Source organism: Epinephelus fuscoguttatus, linkage group LG8 (assembly GCF_011397635.1).
Source record: "Epinephelus fuscoguttatus linkage group LG8, E.fuscoguttatus.final_Chr_v1".
In the NCBI taxonomy this organism is placed as follows: Eukaryota; Metazoa; Chordata; class Actinopteri; order Perciformes; family Serranidae; genus Epinephelus; species Epinephelus fuscoguttatus.
Window position 1 is genome coordinate 44,857,117 of NC_064759.1, and position 20,003 is coordinate 44,877,119.

Sequence of the window (20,003 nt, forward strand, 5' to 3'; positions counted from 1 at the left end):
AATTAACCCCATAAACATACTGCTGGCTTATATCCGACAACAGTATAAGTTAAGTTTATATACAGTTTATTTACTTTATTAATCCCCCTGAGGGGATATTCAATGTTTTCACTCTTGCTTGTCAATTACACACAGGTCCAAAAGACACACACATGCACAAACAGGACCTATACATGCACAAAGTGGAGAGATGTCAGAGTGAGGGGGCTGCCCTTGGTGAGGCGCCCCGAGCGGTTGGCGGGTTCGGTGCCTTGCTCAAAGGCACCTCGGCAGTGCCCAGGAGGTGAACTGGCACCTCTCCAGCCACCAGTCCATGCTCCATATTTTGGTCCGGACAGGGACTCGAACAGGCGACCCTCCAGTTCCCAACCCAAGTCCCTATGGACTGAGCTACTGCTGTATAGTGGGCCTTCGTGCAAAAAACACATGTATTTGTACTGTACAATACAGCGATGTTCACAGTCGCACAGTCCTCGGCCGCTATTTCCAGTTTGAAAAGTACCTCCCCCCCTTCCGCTACGTCGCCAGGATAGCGAACATTGAGGGCGAGAAGTGTCCATAGTTCCACACTCAACTTCTTGGCCGTTCTGAGTGCACCATCCGGGTACTCATAGTGCACTGCATTTTTCCATACTTCTCAGTGTGAACGCACTTATGCACTCAAAATATTAAGTGTAAGTACAGAAGTATGCCATTTGAGACACAGTAATTGTGTCTGTGGTGTGGGCATTCAACAATCAATGAGGTAAAAAGGGGCAAAGTCACTGCGTCATATGTCATCATACCACACAGGCGGTAAAATCTGGTCTGCACTTGCCAAAAGGCTCAATAACTGGCACACTAAAATAGGACATGGGGGATGACTGATTCATTTCAATCAGGCTTCTGCAGGGGGCCTGGGATTGGAATATAACATACAGGTGAGAATTACAATTCTTCAATTACTGAAAAGCTCTATAATGAAAGACCACAAACAAATGCTTTCTATATTAAAACATTCTGCTGTATCTTGGCTGCCAGCCATTTGAGTGCAGCAAAACGTTCTGTTAGGCACATGGGGGGGGATACAGGGGACATGTCCCCTGCACTTCGCGTATCTGTGCCCTCCTTCCCCCGCACTTTTTGATAGCTGTTACAACTGTTCAATTTGTTTTTAACATGTGGTAATGTGTTTTTCCGAGCTGTCTTTAAACGCACCATCATTAGACGGCACCAGGCACATACACATGCTGCAGTGTTGTGATCTTAATCAATCGCACAGATGAGATGTGTGCTGTATGTTCAGCAAACCAGCCAGCAAGAAGCAAAAAACCTTGCACAGTTTCTTCCAAACAAACCGTGTAAGTTGAGTAATGCTGTTGCACGTAGATAATGTTAGCTAAATGATGACTAATTAATAGATGCCAATATATCAAGTTAAGCTAGTTAACAAGAATACTAATGTTATTGTTACCTATGTTAAATGCTAGCTAGTTTCATGTGAGGAATAAACCCACTCCTCCTTAATTTCTGTGCAGAATTTGTGCTCACTATTGCTTTGCACATATTTTCTTAATCTTTATTGCTACAATAGAAAGAGCAAGGTCAGGGAGGAGACAATGGACCAGAGGCCAGCAAGGATGATCATGCAGGGTCTTCACAGGTGAGGAGACATTATAAGAGAGAAAATAAGAGAAAATATCTATATGCTATAGACATTTTCTCTCTTTCAAAGTGACTTTGAGGTTAATTTCCACAGCTATGTCACCACAACTATTCCTAATTCTATTTATGAATTTTACTTTGCACATTTATTATCTATATTATTGCAATAGATAGAAGAGGGACAGGGAGAAACCAGGCAGGTATCAGAACAGGGACCTGACAGCATCACCAATTATCAGCCCAAGGCTTCACAGGTAAGGAGAAATTATAACTGGCAAAGGAAAGGTCTATAGGATAAGAGTGACTCTAAGATTCATTTTCACAGCTATTCAGAACTACTCTTATTTATATTCTAAAATGTTTTTTGTCTGTATCGCAATACTGCTGCATTATTTGTGTTTTTAACGGCAGCAGGTATAGGTCATGCCATTTTTCTTTATCTTGATTAATTATGCACATCTGTGCTGTCATATTTGATGATGTGTGCACACACACAAAAAAAAATCAAAACTACATTGCACGCCCCTTGTTAAAAATTAACAATTCAACCACTGGAAGTGACCATATTTGGACGAGAGGGTGGAGCTGTGGAGGATCTGACTCATAGACTGTAGTCCATTTAGTATGCCAGAAAAAGATTTAGTATGTCCCAAATCATAGTATGTCGAATGCAGTATGTCAAAAATACCAGGATGTTCTACTACAGTCAGTCATATTTTGCAGTGTGCAAGCCAGCATGCTTTTCTGACTATTCTGACCCACAATCCTCTGCTCAACAGCAGATGCGTCACATTGTCTGGGCCACAAATAGATGACAGCTTGACAGCTGATTGACAGCTCTATGTAGTCGCAGTGACAGAAAAAGATGCATTCAAGTAACTGATGACCAGTCAAATAGTAATAATAGGAATATTACTACTACTAAAAGTATAAAGAAAAAGAATGCAGTTCAGAAGGCACTCACACTTTTGTGATACAAAGTTGGTTGAAAATCAGTAAAGTATCCCTTTAAATTACTGGTTCCCAACCTGGGGATCCCAACCCCTTGCCAAAGCTTCACAGGGGGTTAATTAAGAAGGTGTTGTAGCACCTTCTTAATTGTAGGGTGTGTCAGAAAACGTTAATACAGTAGGCCTATATCTCAGCATTTCATTCATATCTGTGAAGAAAACTAAATGAAATTGTTCATTTTAAGCTTAGATTATTATTCAAGACATTAATTTAAAAAAAATCTCACAGGATTAGGGCACAGTGAATACCTTAACACAAGCTGTATTCACAGAGCCTTCACTCTCTGATCAACAGCCTTGTCCTGCATTAGAAAAATAGACAGTGAAAACAACCTAAGATTTAATAGAACAATGGCCGTACGTCAGGGAGAAGAATACACTGAATCTGTCAGAAAAGAGGCCTATTAAGCATGTATGATTGTTAGAAATTCAAAAATAAATATGTAATACAGAGTGTTATATTAAAAGGCACTTAAAAACAAACAGGAAAACTCATCTCTGATGCAATACTCACAAGAAATTATCTGCTTGTACTACACAAACTGTGTTCACTATTTGGGTTAATTGTACAATTTGTCAGTTGTTCTGTACTGTTACTGTTATGCATTTAATATAAATATCCATAAAATGTCACTTAGGCTCACCAGTGTAATCAATGATAGAAAAGGGCTCCTTGAATGAAAAAGGTTGGGAACCACTGCTATAAGTAATTCCGTTGGCAAATGTACATCGTTTTACCTTCTCAACCTCCATTCTTCAATAAAATATTATCATTATTATTATTATTATTATTATTATTATGATAATCATTGGTAGTAGTAGTAGTAGTAGTAGCATTAGTATCAGTATTATTTCTTTTAAGTGCATCCATTTGTATCATTCATATACACCGCATTCCAAATTATTATGCAAATTGTATTTAAGTGTCATAAAGATTAATTTTTTTGTTTTTCAATTAAACTCATGGATGGTTTTGTGTCTAAGGGCTCTTTGGATCACTGAAATCAATCTCAGACACCTGTGATAATTAGTTGGCCAGGTGAGCCCAATTAAAGGAAAAACTACTGAAGAAGGATGTTCCACATTATTAAGCAGACCACCATTTTCAAGCAATATGGGAAAGAAAAAGGATTTCTCTGCTGCTGAAAAGCGTGAAATAGTTGAATGCCTTGGACGAGGTATGAAAACCTTAGATATTTCACGAAAACTTAAGCGTGGTCATCGTACTGTTAAGAGATTTGTGGCTGATTCAGAGCACACACGGGTTCGTGCAGATAAAGGCACAATGAGGAAGGTTTCTGCCAGACAAATACATCGGATTAAGAGAGCAGCTGCTAAAATGCCATTACAAAGCAGCAAACAGGTATTTGAAGCTGCTGGTGCCTCTGGAGTCCCGCGAACATCAAGGTGTAGGATCCTCCAGAGGCTTGCAGTTATGCATAAACCTTCTATTCGCCACCCTAACCAATGCTCACAAGCAGAAACGGCTGCAGTGGGCCCAGAAATACATGAAGACTAATTTTCAAACAGTCTTGTTCACTGATGAGTGCCGTGCAACCCTGGATGGTCCAGATGGATGGAGTAGTGGATGGTTGGTGGATGGCCACCATGTCCCAACAAGGCTGCGACGTCAGCAAGGAGGTGGCGGAGTCATGTTTTGGGCCGGAATCATGGGGAGAAAGCTGGTCGGCCCCTTTAGGGTCCCTGAAAGTGTGAAAATGACCTTTGCAAAATATGTGGAGTTTCTGACTGACCACTTTCTTCCATGGTACAAAAAGAAGAACCATGCTTTCCGAAACAAAATCATCTTCATGCACGACAATGCACCATCTCATGCTGCAAGGAATACCTCTGCATCATTGGCTGCTATGGGCATAAAAGGAGAGAAACTCATGGTGTGGCCCCCATCCTCCCCTGACCTCAACCCTATTGAGAACCTTTGGAGCATCCTCAAGCACAAGATCTTTGAGGGTGGGAGGCAGTTCACATCCAAACAGCAGCTCTGGGAGGCTATTCTGACATCCTGCAAAGAAATTCAAGCAGAAACTCTCCAAAAACTCACAAGTTCAATGGATGCAAGAATTGTGAAGCTGCTATCAAATAAGGGGTCCTGTGTTAAAATGTAACTTGACCTATTAAGATGTTTTTGATTGAAATAGCTTTTGATTTCAGTAAATATGACCTCCTAATGCTGCAAATGACTATTTTCAGTTCTTTACAACCTAGAAAATGTCTTGAAACTCTGTTGTGCATAATAATTTGGAACAGTGCATTTTAAGTTTTTTATTTTTTAAAAAAATACTGTTTTCATTGGGAGGTTTGTTCAATAACATTTGAATTAAACTTTAACAGCTGATGACTTGAAAATTATGCTGACTGTCATTTGCATCAACTATTTAGGAAAATCAGAGAAAAATATAATTTGCATAATAATTTGGAACGCAGTGTAGAGATGGTCTAAATTTCAGGCAGCATCTGCTGTACAACACTGGTAACTCTGATACTGGCTTAGAATAGAACAGAATAGAATAGAATAGAATAGAATAGAATAGAATAGAATAGAATAGAATATATCTCAACTGTCAACCAGAGGTGGAAATTTGTCTCCGGCTCACCAGACACAAAAAACAACAAATTAAAAAGCAATCAAATAGTCAATAAACAAACATACAAAGTCGTTACAAACACTTAACACATTAAATAAGCTCATTGTCTGTCTATGGTTTAAAACTCATCAGTCACTTTGTTGACTTCAGGATATTGATAGCACTTGGGATGAAGACTTGTTAAATACATTTTTAGTTGTCAGAGGGACTATTGCTTATGGCAGTCCATCAACTTCGATGATGACATTGCTCCAAAAATTCTCAAGCGTTCAAACTGGCTAAAGTGAGGTTGGGAGCTTTCTGCCAATATACGCTTTCTTCCTTGTCCTCTCTGTAAAGAGTTGGGTGAAGGGCTTTTGTGGCCTGCCAACTATTTTACTTGCCATTGTCACAATCCTAGAGAGTTTATTCTTGGATGTACAGTTAAGATGACTGTACTAGGAAGGGAGGTGAAAAGTTAAAACACACTCAACCATAGTTTTGTACATTAATTCTAAAATCTGCTGACTAACACTGAGGCCACTGAGTTTCCTATGAAGAAAGAGTCAGTGTGAGCATCTCTCAAAAATATACTCAGTGGGTCTCATTCATGAAAAGTGAGTAAATCTGTGTGTAGATTTGCACATAAAAGCCTACACTACTCAGATTTGATCGTAAACACGTGTGTATGATCATGAATGCCAATCCATCGTAAAGTGACAGCGCGCTCCCGGTAATCAGCAATTAGCATAAATCCCCGCCTATGAATAGCCAATAACCACCATATAAGGAGGTGTAGGTGCATCCAGTCGACCTGTCAGTCATGGCGCAAAGAAAGAAAGAGAGAGAAAGTAAAAAGAAATTTTCCGAAGCGGAGATCGAAATAATTTTGGGTGAAGTGGACTTAAGAAAAAACATTTTATTTTCTTCAGTTAGTAGTGGTGTGACAGGGACAGGCAAAGCGAAGGCCTGGAGGGAGGTAACAGATGCTGTTAATGTTGTCTCCGTACAAAGAACCAGAGGTGAAGCGTAAATGGTTTGATATGAAACTGGAGGCAAAGAAACGCATAAGCACACAAAAAAAAATACAGCAGCCACAGGAGGAGGAAGCTCACAGTCACAACTATCTGCTGCAGACGAGCATATCGCTGGCATAACTGGGGAGACAGAGACAGCAACATGCCTCCACTGGAATCAACATCAAACCCAGACTGTAATGTGTTATAGCCTAATACATTCTGAAAATCATCACTGATAGCGTAGTAGTCACCAAACAAACAGAAGATTCATTTGTGGGGTTTTGAATGAAGTGGGAACGGGAAACCAGAGATGTTTTGTGCATAATGGATAAACTCTAAATCAGTGATGGCTGTCAGAATGTAGAGGTATTTAACATTTATTTTAACAAATGATACGGATAACATATAGCCTAGAAGTTTTGTATGCATCGTCTTCAAATTATTTGAATCTAAAAAAAAGCTCTGTTTAATACAATGTAAATTAAACAGTTTTCAAATCAGATTTATTCATTCAAATGATCAAAAGCCCCCCCCCCCAACCGTGTTGTCTCAAATAATTCTTTCAGCTGGCGCGTGCTCCTTCGTGGCTCCACCATCTACTGCTCCTGCTGCCCCTGCTGAACCCAGGCACCAAGGCCGAAGAGGCTGTGACCCGGCAGTCCTTACGGATATTTTTATTATCATCATTCAACATGTAGAAAGAACGTGTAATCTATTGAGTCGATTTACATAGATAATTCACAACCATGAACCTAATCTGGATCTTAAACCTGCTAATTGCCAACTAATTTAACTAAATGTGTTATATTTTTAATATTTTTGTCATGTTTAGATTACGTGTTTCAAAGGCATCTGTGTATTGTGTACATAACAGAGCGCAATACGAGTTAAAATTGTAATTTCCAATAGTGACAAGCAATATTTATGTGCTTTACTAAATTTGCACAAGCACTACGAGTGGTCAGGAGCAGGAGTAGATTTTGCTAGTAGCTACGAAAAGATTGGAGCTACTAAAATATTGATGAATGCGGACATGCACGTAAATTTCCATCTGCGAACAGTTTACACACAAATTCCTTCTGCTCATGTTTCATGTATGAGACCCAGTATTTCCAGAGATGCTCAGGTGGGAGTCCAGAACTATAACAAGGAACATGTCTGACATGCTCCCCCTGACACAGATTCTCTGTGGATGGCAGGTAAGAAAGTCTCTGATCCCAAGAACTAATCCTGTATTAATGTTAAGATCAATTAGCCTTTTTGGGAGTATATGTGTATTAATTGAGTTATAAGCTGAACTAAAATCCACAAATAAAACCCTGGTATAACCTTTAGAATGCATAAGATGTTGTAACTCATTAGCAGAGTCAGCACAGCATCATCTGTGCCTCTGTCGCTCTTATATGCAAACTGGAGTGGATCTAGCATAGTGGCCGGCGTGTAAAAATAGCTGGCCAGAACACATTCCATGGTCTTAAACAGTGTGGAAGTGATTGCAATAAGCCGGAAATCATTTTGTATACGTGCCCGTCTTTTTGGCACTGGCCTAGTTACTGAGAATTTCCACAATTTTGGCACTTCGCATGTGTCTAGGGTCTGAAACAACCTTGCAAAAACTCCTTAGGAGACGCAGTCGAAAATTAAGTTTATGTTGCTTCCTCTTCAGTCCCTTGTGGGGTCAATAGACATGATCACAGCAAAGTGTGTGTGTGTGTGTGTGTGTGTGTGTGTGTGTGTGTGTGTGTTACCTTGGTAACCTGGGGGCTCTTGCACAAGTAGTAAGATGCTGCTAAACCCCCAATCCCCCCTCCAAAGACTGCAATTGTTTTCATTGGCTTACTGCAAACACAAATAACATGAGAGCTCAGACAGATGAGACTGAGGAGAGCTGGAGTTCAGTATGTGCTGCTGTGACAGGGTGGGTCTGCTAAATAAGGCCTGTTGATAATGATACGCTTTATCAGATGTCTCATTCTGTCCCCCATCTGATTGTCCAACGGTCCATTTTTACAGCAAACAAAAGGTCAGCCTCACACTGAGAAGTTCTATTCTTTTAGTGTACAATCAATGACAGTTTTTTTCTTTAAATCATCAGAAATAAACGAACTAAGCTGAAGCAGCTTTCATCTTCTCTCCTTCACATCTATTTCCTGTTTTCAGTGTCATTTATATTTGCTTTATATTTCGTTGTATCTCTTATTTTTGCCCTATCTGCAGACTAAATGTCTCTCACTGCATCCCGTCCCACTTTCATTACTTGACCTATCAAATACATATGAAACAAAATGCTGTTATAATGATAATGGTGATGTTCGAAATTGTGGCACACTATAGACAGGTCACCAGAGGACCTGTAAAGGTGCAGAGATAGAACCCCACGTGTTTATAGCTAAATGTTGACGCAGTGTCTCCATATTGTTCATAACATAACGTTAACTTACTTCATACAGCTAACAGACGCTCCTCTGTGAATGGTAGTGCTTATTAATAACAAATAAAGTGATGCCAGTGTCGGAGGCTTTAAAAAAAACGTTAAACTCGTGGTGAAACTCGTATCTGATGATTAGCCGGATGCCTGGACAGCTTTCTCTGGCAATTAACCTCAGTAACAAGTTAAACTTCGATGTTACAATAGTGGCTAACGTTACGATACAGTTTGTCTGCAGTAGTCTGTGAAGACTGTCGTTACGCGTTACCGAGTCCCAGTCTTTGTTCTCTGCCCCCAAAATATCAATTCTAACGAAACTAACACACCTCGATAAACACATGGGTACTGACACTGACTTCATTCTACTTAAATTTTAGCTTAATAAGAACAAAACTAATTAGGAAGGCTCCAGTGTTACCTTTAATATGGACGCAGTACCGAAGAGTGGGGTTTGTATTCACTGTTGCACTAGCCACCATGATACTTCCGACTTGACTCCTTCAGAATAAAAGCATCATCTGGGGCCGGTGGGTTCCGGGCAAGATGGCGGAGCAGACTGGTTGCTGTTTCTAATCTCTTAAGCAGCTGCCCCGAAATTGACATGAAACTTGGAGTTTTGTTAGTCAGAAAAGAACAGGCGTTGAAGTAAGTGTTTGGATGAAAGATTGCTGCACTTCAAAGTATAACATTGGAGATTAATACGGTACTATGAACCAACATGCCGACCGGAAAGCCTGAAGCTAAGCTAACTGCAGCCTTGGAAAATGCCAAGATGGCGGATCACGACTATTCACAGATGGATATAACAACCACTGGAGGTGTAAAGAGAAAATCCTCGACTGTCACTCCAACGAAAAGCACTCCGCCGCCACCTTCAAAGGTAAAAAGTCCTCAAGAGCCACCTGTTGTCCCAGATGAGGCGTTCGTACAGGCTATTGAAAAGCTAACCGCTAAAATAGACAACTTTGGCGCTCAGCTAAGAGAAAACTCCGTCATGGTGGCTAACATTTCCAAGCTCGTGGAGATGAATGCAGCTGAGATTAAAGATTGCAAAGCTAAAATGCAATCAATGGAAAAGGAAATGCCCCGGTTCGTCAAAGAAAATGAGGAACTGACAGAAAAAGTGACTGAGTTGGAGCGATACAAGAGGCGCTGGAGCCTCAAAATTCATGGCCTGAAAGAAAAAGATGACGAACACATTCGAGACATAGTCATTGGTATTCTTTCAAAGATTGCGCCGCAGTGGGCTACGTCGATGGAAACCGTAGTTGACACCGTTCACCGCCTTGGGAGACGAGAGGAAGGGAAAAGCCGTCAAGTCATTGTGCAGTTCACCATGAGATATCACCGGGATGCCTTCTGGAAGCTGTCCAAGAACTCTAAGATCTGTAAAGACTTGGGGATTCACTTCAAGCAAGATTTCTGCAAAGCTGACCGTGAGGCTCGTGCTGCTGCATGGCCGAAGATGGAGCAAGCCAGAGCTGCTGAGAAGACTGTGTACTATAGAGGACATGTGGGGTACATCAACGGATTTAGGGTTGCACTAGATTAGTTTATCTACACATTACAACATGTGCCTTACACTCTCAATTATATAAGAGTCCCTTGAAAGGCTCTATGTTTAAAATGTTTCCAGATTACTCAGGTTTTCTACTTTGATATGTTATAAGCTAAGTATTTTTATTACATGCTGCTGTTGAAAGTATTTCTGAAATGTTCAGATGCACTTTATGTGGACCACAGTTTAAAGGTCGTGCGGGAGGTTAATAATATAACTTGAAAGATGCACTATTTTTCAAAAATTATATTCTACCACTTACCTCACTTATTAGTGCTGTTTACATTCATAAGCTCATTAAACCACTTACTACAGAAGGACAAGAAGATTTGTTCTCCTACTATTACTAAGTTCAATAGTGTTGGATTGGGGCAGTACAATAGTGCTTATTTCCAAAACAAACGTCCATACTTTCTTACTGAATTTACATCTCCTTCTTTTATGTCTTTTCAGTTCTACATTCTCTTTTGTTTCACTTAATGCTAGGGGTCTTAGAGATTCTATAAGAAGAAGATCAACCTTCCTTTTTTGCAAAAATGAAAAAAGTGCAATGTTATCTCCCACAAGAGACACACTCAAATGACATGGATGAAAAATTTTGGTCAAATCAATGGGGTGACAAAATTCTTTTTAGTCATGGCACAAATAGATCAGCAGGTGTCGCCATATTATTAAATAACTTCCCTGGGAAAGTTTTGACCACAAATGGAGATTCTTTAGGTCACTGGATACAATGTGTTCTTGAGGCAAATGATGACTTTCTGATTCTAGGTAACATTTATGGGTACAATAACCCTAACCAAAACAAAAATATGTTCTCTGAAATTACAAAAACAATTAAGGATCTTTTGTCAAAGATATCCTACTGACAATTTTATTTCTGGTGGTGATTACAACATGGCGATGGATGAATGGCTAGACAGATCTCCTTCCAAATACCAAAGACACTTTTACAATCCTCTGTTGCTTGATTTTTGTAGTGTGTTTAACCTAAAAGATGTATGGCGATTTGATAATCCTTATACCCAAATCTACACATGGTTCAAACCAGTGGCTCAATCAAATCCAGAATTGATTTTTGGTTGGTGTCAGATAATAGGCCTGGGCTGGATCCAACTTCCATAATTTCTGCTGCACCTTTAACAGATCACTGTTTGATTAAACTTAATTTTATGTCCACAAACAAATGCTTTAAAAAAGGTTATTGGAAATTTAATTCAAACCTCCTGAAAAGTGAGCTTTTCTGCCAAGAAATTATTACAGTGATCAGTAATATAACCACAGATTCAAACCTCTTAACCTATAGAAGCAAATGGGAATATTTAAAATATAAAGTACGCCAGATTTCTATTTCAGATAGCAAAATATTAAGCAGGGAAAGTAAGGAAAAAGAGATGGAAATCATTACAGAAATAAACAGTATATGTAAAAAATCATTTCTAAATGAGAACAGCAAACAAAAACTAACTGGATAACTTCTATCTTTCTAAAGCCAAAGGAGCATATATTAGATCAAGAGCGAAATGGATAGAAGAGGGAGAGAGGAGTTCTGCATACTTTTGTAGACTGGAAAAAGGAGACAAGAACAAAATGCAATAAGAACACTACTGATAGATAATCAAGAATGTACTGACCCAGACTTAATTTCTAAGGAAATCTTTAAATTTTACAGTGAGCTGTACTCCTCTTCTTATTCACCCTCAGATGCTGATGCTTTCTTTGAGCATATTAAAAAGTGAATCCCCAGAATTGATGAGTATTTCAAAAGCATGTGCGAGGCTGAGATAAGTATGGATGAAGTGGAAAAAGCCATAAGATGCTTAACATTAGACAAGTCCCCGGGCTCAGATGGTCTAACAAGCAACTTCTATAGACATTTCTGGGTACATCTTAAAGATCTCTTTTTTTGTATGTTAAATATCTGAATCTCATATTCTTCCAACTACTATGAAGCAGGGGTTGATCACTCTCATCCCTAAGCCTGGTAAAGATTCCATATTAATTGACAACCTTAGACCCATAACCTTGCTCAATACTGATTACAAACTATTAACACATATTTATGCAAACAGACTGAAATCTGGTATTACACAAATTATCTCAGATACACAATCTGGTTTTATTAAAGGACGATCAATTCATAATAATATACGGCTTGTGCTTGACTTGCTGGAATACAACCATCTAAATGAAGATGAAGGTTTTATTTTGTTCTTAGATTTTTTTTAAAGCATTCGATACAGTCGAACATAAGTTTATTTTTAGCACCTTAGAACTGTTTGGTTTTGGAAAAAACTTCATTAACATGATTAAACTAATTTATAAGGATACTAACAGTATAGTCATACTACCACAAAGAACATGTCCAAGATTCTCAGTTAATAGAGGAATTAAGCAAGGCTGTCCCATTTCTCCCTTACTATTTATCACAGCAGCGGAAATGCTTTCTATTCTTATAAAAAAAGAAACAGATTTTGAAAATTTGATGGTGTTAGGCAAACAACTGGCAATTAGCCAACTGGCTGATGACACAACCATATTCATGAAAAATACTGAACAAATCCCCTAAGTCCTCAATACAATTAATTTCTTTTCCAAGGCATCTGGACTAAAATTAAACCTTAAAAAATGTGAATTATTACCAATACATAGTTCCCCTCTAACTACAATTCATAATATCCCTGCTAAATCAACCATTAAATACTTAGGCATACACATTACTAAGGACATTAACACTCTAGATAACCTCAACATTTGGAATACTTTAGATAAATGTAAATCATATTTAAATATGTGGTCTCAAAGAGACATCTCTATTGTTGGTCGAATTTTCCTCACAAAAATGGAATGTCTCTCAAGATTCATTTACCCAGCCTATTCGCTATCACTCTCTCAAAGTGCAATAAAGACTATAAACCAAGCAAACTTCAATTATATATGGAATAGGAAAACACACTACATCAGAAAAGGAATTATGGTTAAAGGATACGAGAAGGGAGGTCTTAAAGCCATCGATATAGATTGTATTAATGGCACCATTAAAATTAATTGGCTAAGATCCTTGTTAAGAGATGAAAATAGCCAATGGTTCCACATCCCAAACCATATTTTTAGGGGGAATTAACTTTCTCCTTAGATGTGATTTTGATCTGAAAAAGATCCCCATCAAATTATCTGCCTTCCATCAACAGGTTTTACTATACTGGAAAATGATTTTCAAGCATAATTTTAGTCCCCATAACACCCCCATACATTGCAGGTATGTCTTACTTAGAAATAAATCCTTTTTTTTTTTTTTTTACCAAAATTGGTTAGAGAAAGGAATATGGTCTGTAATGCATCTGTTAGATAACACTGGAAATATTATACCCTTTGCAGAATTTTGCTCCAAATTTAATCTTAATGACAGAAGGCAATACAATAATATAATCAAAGCAATTCCTCAATCTATAATTATAATGTCTAATAACTTACTTCAAAGTAATATTAACCCAAATCTTCCTTCATTTTTGGTGAATGGTCATAATCTCAATAGCTTAAAGTTGCCTAACGTCACAATCCGCAAATCTTTATTAAAGAATTATATCCATTCTCAACAAACAGAAACTCAATTCTACAATTATTCTCTAAAAAGGAAGCTGAGAATTTAAGGGCCAAATTCTTTAAGTATCCAATTGCACCAAAAATGAAGGAAGTTCACTTTAAAATTCTTAATGGAATATACCCTTCTGCTGAATTTTTACGATGTCATTTTGGTTTTGAGCATAACAATTGCTCATTCTGTGATGATGAATTTGAAACCACAGAACATTTATTTTATGATTGCAAGTTTATTCATGTCTTTTGGGAAGATTTACATGACTGGTTATTCCCCAAATTTGTCAATTTCTCCAATTTAACAAAAGAGAGTATTTTATATGGCATACCTGTAAAAGATCCAACACATGATCTGGGAATTAATATAATCATCATCCTTGCAAAATTTTTTATACATAAGAACAAATTCATGAAAACAAAACCCCAAATCTATGTTTTTCATAAGGAGTTGTGTCATTATTTCTCATCTTTAAAATGCATGGAGAAAAAGACGGCTGTGAAGCTTCGTAATTTAGTAGAGGAGCTTAACCTCACAGAGTTCCCCGAGCTCTCTCCCCTTTATTTCCTATTTTTTTACTTAAGTTTTTTGTTGTTGTTTCTTTAATTTACTTATGTATTTATTTTCTTTACTCTCAGTAATTGGGTAAACTTTTACTGTGACATTTTGACTATTTGTACTGTTAAAACCCATATTGAGGCTTGTCTGTAGCCTATTTGGTTGTATAACACTGTTCTGTGCCAAATTGTATTGTAAATTTGTCAATCAAAATTTAAAAAAAAAAAAAAAAATCATCTGCAGCCGGTGTCGTGCCAAAAACTGATGCTCCGACACAAACTAGCCGTTTCTCAATATGCGTTCTTGTATACTTCTGACATGTCATCAGTCACAGCCATAGACTGTATAAAATAATGGACGTAGTCACCGTGACGTCATCCATCAGTTTCTGAAGAGTGGATTTGAAGCTCAAAATACTCCGCTCTGGACGTGGCTATCTTGGCAGTGCCTGACTCCGCCAAACTCCCGGATCATCAAAAATGGGCAAAGAGGCGGGCCGAAGGAAGCCTGGTTGTTTAAACACGCCCACCTCGCTTGGCGCTGCTAAGTTAGCTAAGGCTAACAAGCTAGGCTAAGAAGCTACGAGGCTAACAAGCTAGGCTAAGAAGCTACGCTACTTTGGCTAACCCTGCCAGCTCCCTCACGAAACTTGAGGTAAGTTGAGTTTAGCTTAAACTAACGTTATACAACAAACCTTGAAACAATGATTCAGCTGTTATCTTAAAAAAAGGCTTAAACTCTTTTTTTAAGAAATGTATAACGCTATTTTTTTATTACACTCATTTTACTTTCATATGCAGAGTGTGGAGCATTGGTGACAGCTATGTCCGGCGTGGTGTCCAGAGAGCTGCAGAGACCTTGGGAGTCACCCTCTTAATGCCTACTGCCGGGCGTCCGTGTCTGCTGGTTTGGCTGGGGTGGACTGCAGTGGGGAGGCCTTTTCTCCTTCTTTTCCCACTCCCTGCGAGGAAGAGCAGCACCAGATGTCCTCATCATCCACTGTGGCGGCAGTGACAAGCTGGTCAGCATGATGGAGGAGGACCTGCACCAGCTTCACTTCCAGCATCCTGGCATTAAGATAATATTTTCTTCATTGGCCCAAAGGTGCAGGTGGGAGGCTGGTGACAATCCAGCAAAGATTGATAAGGCCAGGAAATGTGTTTACAATTAGAAATTATATGTTTTTAAGTAAATTAGTTAATTGTCTTAAAGACCACCTCCAAACGCAGTGAACTGCTTACTGTTGGCAGTGTCACTGCTTTTGAATTTGGCCTTTAGGACACATTTTGTTAGGCCTGATCATAGCCCAGGCTGTCAAGGCTAATGTTGAATTTTTGATATTCATCTATAACTTGTCAATAAATTCTATTTATATTTGCACTCCTTTTGTCTTTGTTACTGACTGAATGTTGTATTTCACAATCAAATCTGACTGTCAATTGAAAAGGCAAACAAAGCATACACTACAGATAAAACATAAAGCATTAAGGTTTAACATTGTCACTGACAAAAAATTAAGCAGTCCATTTCTGTGTGGGCCTGATTATTTTAACTTTGTACTTGAAGATAACTAAGCATCTTACACCCAGCAGCAGAGCCTGAGAAGATTTTGGGGAGTAACCTTTGTTTGCTGCTCTGTTAGAAGTCTAGTTTTAACACAGAAGAATGTGACTGGATAAAAGGGCTCAAAGTGAAAAACAAAGAATTAGCTGGACACAATAGTTTTGAAGCCCCCAAGGAGGTATCACTTGTTTGCTATGTTGCCAACTCTGAGAGGGTCTTCCTCAGGCAAAGGTATTGTGACTTTTTTGTAGTGAGGCAAACAGAAAGATAATCAGCCAATTATGTGTTGTTGTTTTTTTAGCCTCACTATATAAGTCTCAATACCGAGCAATACCCACAGAACCTTCTCATATGTCACAACGTCACAAATAAATAATACCTCCTATGGGACTTAAAACTATTCAGTGTGCAGATATTTCCTTGTTTTTCACAAAAGGAGAATCATTTCTCAGTGAATTTTCTTCATTTGTCTTAAATGTCCAAACAAAACCAGCACATAACATTAGGTTTTCTTTTTTTTTCTTTTTTCTTTTTACATTCTGCTAAGACAAATGCAAACTTGGGTAAATGTTAAGACATAAATGAAAACATTAAGATGCCATTTATAACAATTATATTTTGTTAATGGTTTAAATCACCACTATATTTCCAATCATCACAGGAAACTGATGAATGACAGCTTTCAGAAAATTTGCTTTAACTCTAAAGTAAATTTTGTTTGATCCATTTTATATAGCAAGTTATAACCATTACACAAACAGTTTAACAAAATTAAGTCAAAGCTTGCATTCATGAAATCATCACTATTAAAATGTTACAAAAAGTACACATGAAATAAATGAAAAGATTTATAACAGTAATTATAAAACCTATGGATTAGGACCCAGTGTCATAATTTGCAAAATCTTAATTTCTTGTGAAACAACCTCTTTACTGTGGAGTAAATATCACATTGGTCGAGGCGTTGTAACTTTCCTCAAGTGTCCTACATGAGAGAAAGATGACAGGTTAAAAACACAGGTAGAAAACATTGACAACAGCCTGTCTTGGTTAAAAGCCCACTCACCACCAAAATGATCTTATTGCTGAGTAAGTGGCTGTCATTCATAAAATAGTTTTGTGTTTAAGTTCTGTAGATATTCAACTTTATATTTGAATGTGATTTTAAATTTAACTGTACTATCAAGACAAGTGGAGTATGAATGTACAGTATGCAATTCATCCACATTAAAATAACTGTTGCTATCAAAAGGAAACTGAACTCTTCTCAAAGCTCACTGCCACTGTGGAATCATGCTATGTTCAGCTGTCTCATTATGAGAATATTTTTTCCATTGGTTTTTCACAGACTGTGAGTGGGGAAAAAGGTAGTAGTTCTCACTTTGATAAAGGGTCTTTGCATAAAAGGCACTAAAATGTTAAAGTTGGTAAATACATGTCATGTTCCTTGATTGATAAAATCTTCATTTGGCCTTTTGCATCAGGGGAACACTAAACTGCACTGGTGTGTCAGTAATTTCACCTTATCAGTAATAGTACAGAGCAAGCTGTGCCCTAATCAAGTACTTAGTAATGTATGACAATTAGTAATTTATGTAATGCATTTAAATGTATTATGGACAATAATTCATCATTTTAAACTAATAAGTTTCTTGACTCTTTGTGAGGTACTGTATAAAAAAGGTGTCTTTATCCTGGAGTCAGTGCTGAAGTGATGACTCTCAAAGTGTTCACTGCACAGATGGGAAGTCTTGTTCGGAGTCCAGTTCTGTCTCCTCGTGTTGAGTGTCCACTGGTCCAGTCTGTCTGGGTCACCTAGAGGAAAACTTTACACAGACAAATAGATATTAAAAGTAATATATGTGTTAGGCTACCTACTTCACAGACACCTTTACATGCAAACAATACAACTTAAATTACTTCAATGTTAAACAGATCATAATCAAATTATTATAGCAAAACAAAAAGGTGGTGGCCATCACAGTCCTCATATTCTGTCTGTGCATTATCGATTGTTGTGTAACTACAGGCCTATATCATACACTAGTCTTCTTAATATTTTATGTGACAGTCAAATGTCACGTTAGTTTTTTTAATCACGTTATACACCTTATTGTAATTTCACACAGTTCACCACTTTTTAATTTACATAACGTTACACAAGTACAGCCTTAATGTTACGTTAACGTTACACTGCTTATATGACAACGTTAACATTGCAACACGTTAGCTAACTAACGTGGTGGACCTTTATTTTCAAACCTCACACAGCCTCAGCCTTTTGTTCAAAATATTCTCTCCCTAAATGCCTACATCCTAACACTTCTCTGTCAGGCTCTGACTTCGATGCATCCCCGGACTGGCGTCATGCTCAAGGCTAACCGTTAGCTGGCTGGTTAGCTAGTTAACGAGCTAAGCTTGTGTTGTATTGTCTGTGGCTCTGTAACTTGATGTGGATGTTGCTGCTGTGATACAGGTCGCACTTGAAAATGAGACCTCCGGTATCAACGTGATTTTACATGTATTAAATAAAGGCTTAATAATATAAGCTGACAAGCTAGGTGGTGACCGCAGACACCGATACACGCTGCTGACAAGCTAGATGGTGACCGTAGTGACCGCAGACACCGATACCCGCTAATTAGTGCTAACATATAAACATAAATAAAATAATACTAGAATTTCCGAATTTCACTTACCGAAGAACCTGGAGCACAGACTTCTTGGACGGTCTGTTGGTATAATTAGTCGAACAGCAAGCCATATTACTCCAATATTTGCCTGAAAAAATATTCAAAAGGCACAAACACGGCTGAGAGGACAGGTTCAAGCCTTGAACATGGACACGAACTGGCTGAGATGACGCCGAGCAGACGGCCGAGTCTGAGCTCAGCTCTGCAGCAGAGCCAGCGGCTAGTTAGCATGCTAGTTTGCCACCCGTGATGGTGCGACCTGTCAGTCAAAGTGACCACGCCCTTAATTATGCGCAATTTCAAACCTTAATAACATTTAAACGGAAGAGTTACAAAAAAATTCACACACACACCCCCCCTATAGAGACCAAAACCATTTTTTGTACCAGGCTGTAAACATGTTTATTTCTGCTCTAAAGTTGGGCATTTTAACATGGGGGTCTATGGGAATTGACTCACTTCCGGAGCCAGCCTCAAGTGGACAGTCAGTGAACTGCAGTTTTTGGCACTTCCGCATTGGTTTCACTCGTCTCCCCCGGAGGTTGGGGCTTGGTCACAGCCCAAGTACTGTTCCAATTCAAAGTTCACATCTAGCCAAGTTCAGTCCAAATGCCCAGATGTGTTCTCGCCACACCAGAGATATTGGATAAATTGGATATTTATCCAATATCTCCGGCCACACCCATTTCACCGGGGATGCATCGGAGCAGACTTGTGTGGACAGCCAGGTATCCCAGCATGCATTTCGCAACAATCGTCGGAAAATGACAAGTGAGGGAAAGGCACACAATTGTAAGCCATAATTACCGATATGTTACTGTTTTGTCACATAACGTAGTGTTTTCATGCGTAGTTTAAACGTCAGACCCGTGGTCGATGTTTTAATATAGAGCCCAGTTGATTGTGACTGAGGTCCGCTACAACCCCTGGCAAAAATTATGGAATCACCAGTCTTGGAGGATGTTCATTCAGTTGTTTAATTTTGTAGAAAAAAAGCAGATCACAGACATGACACAAAACTAAAGTCATTTCAAATGGAAACTTTCTGGCTTTAAGAAACACTAAAAGAAATCAAGAAAAAAATTGTGGTAGTCAGTAAGTTACTTTTTTAGACCAAGCAGAGGGAAAAAATTATGGAATCACTCAATTCCGAGGAAAATATTATGGAATCATGAAAAACAAACAAACAAAAGAACACTTCAGCACACCACTAGTACTTTGTTGCACCACCTTTGGCTTTTATAACAGCTTGCAGTCTCTGAGGCATGGGCTTAATGAGTGACAAACAGTACTCTTCATCAATCTGGCTCCAACTTTCTCTGATTGCTGTTGCCAGATCAGCTTTGCAGG

General features: G+C 38.5%; 1 protein-coding gene and 2 long non-coding RNA genes across 5 annotated transcripts in view; 1 reads left to right on the top strand and 2 right to left on the bottom strand.

Annotated features, from left to right (window-relative positions):
* The window catches only part of ppox (protoporphyrinogen oxidase), a 55,926-nt gene extending 46,716 nt beyond the window's left edge, over positions 1–9,210 (bottom strand). The window contains exons 1-2 of one of the 3 annotated variants that reach the window (XM_049583186.1): positions 9,105–9,210; positions 8,007–8,097 (exon numbers count right to left, since the gene is read on the bottom strand). In XM_049583186.1, coding sequence (XP_049439143.1) covers positions 8,007–8,090 — 84 coding nt within the window. In that variant the 5' untranslated portion in view covers positions 8,091–8,097; positions 9,105–9,210. Of the gene's footprint in view, positions 1–4,503; positions 4,775–8,006; positions 8,098–8,699; positions 8,721–9,104 lie in introns of those variants that run through there. The other 2 variants (XM_049583184.1, XM_049583183.1) reach the window with 2 other exon arrangements.
* A 166-nt stretch (positions 9,211–9,376) lies between these two features.
* LOC125892891 (uncharacterized) lies at positions 9,377–15,777 on the top strand. The gene is made up of 2 exons (XR_007449805.1): positions 9,377–15,051; positions 15,198–15,777. It is a non-coding gene; the product is annotated as an uncharacterized LOC125892891 (long non-coding RNA).
* Positions 15,778–16,467: 690 nt separating this feature from the next.
* Positions 16,468–19,576, bottom strand: LOC125892893 (uncharacterized). Its single transcript, XR_007449807.1, has 2 exons — positions 18,660–19,576; positions 16,468–17,786 (listed from the first exon to the last, which is right to left on the bottom strand). It is a non-coding gene; the product is annotated as an uncharacterized LOC125892893 (long non-coding RNA).
* Positions 19,577–20,003: the final 427 nt, after the last annotated feature.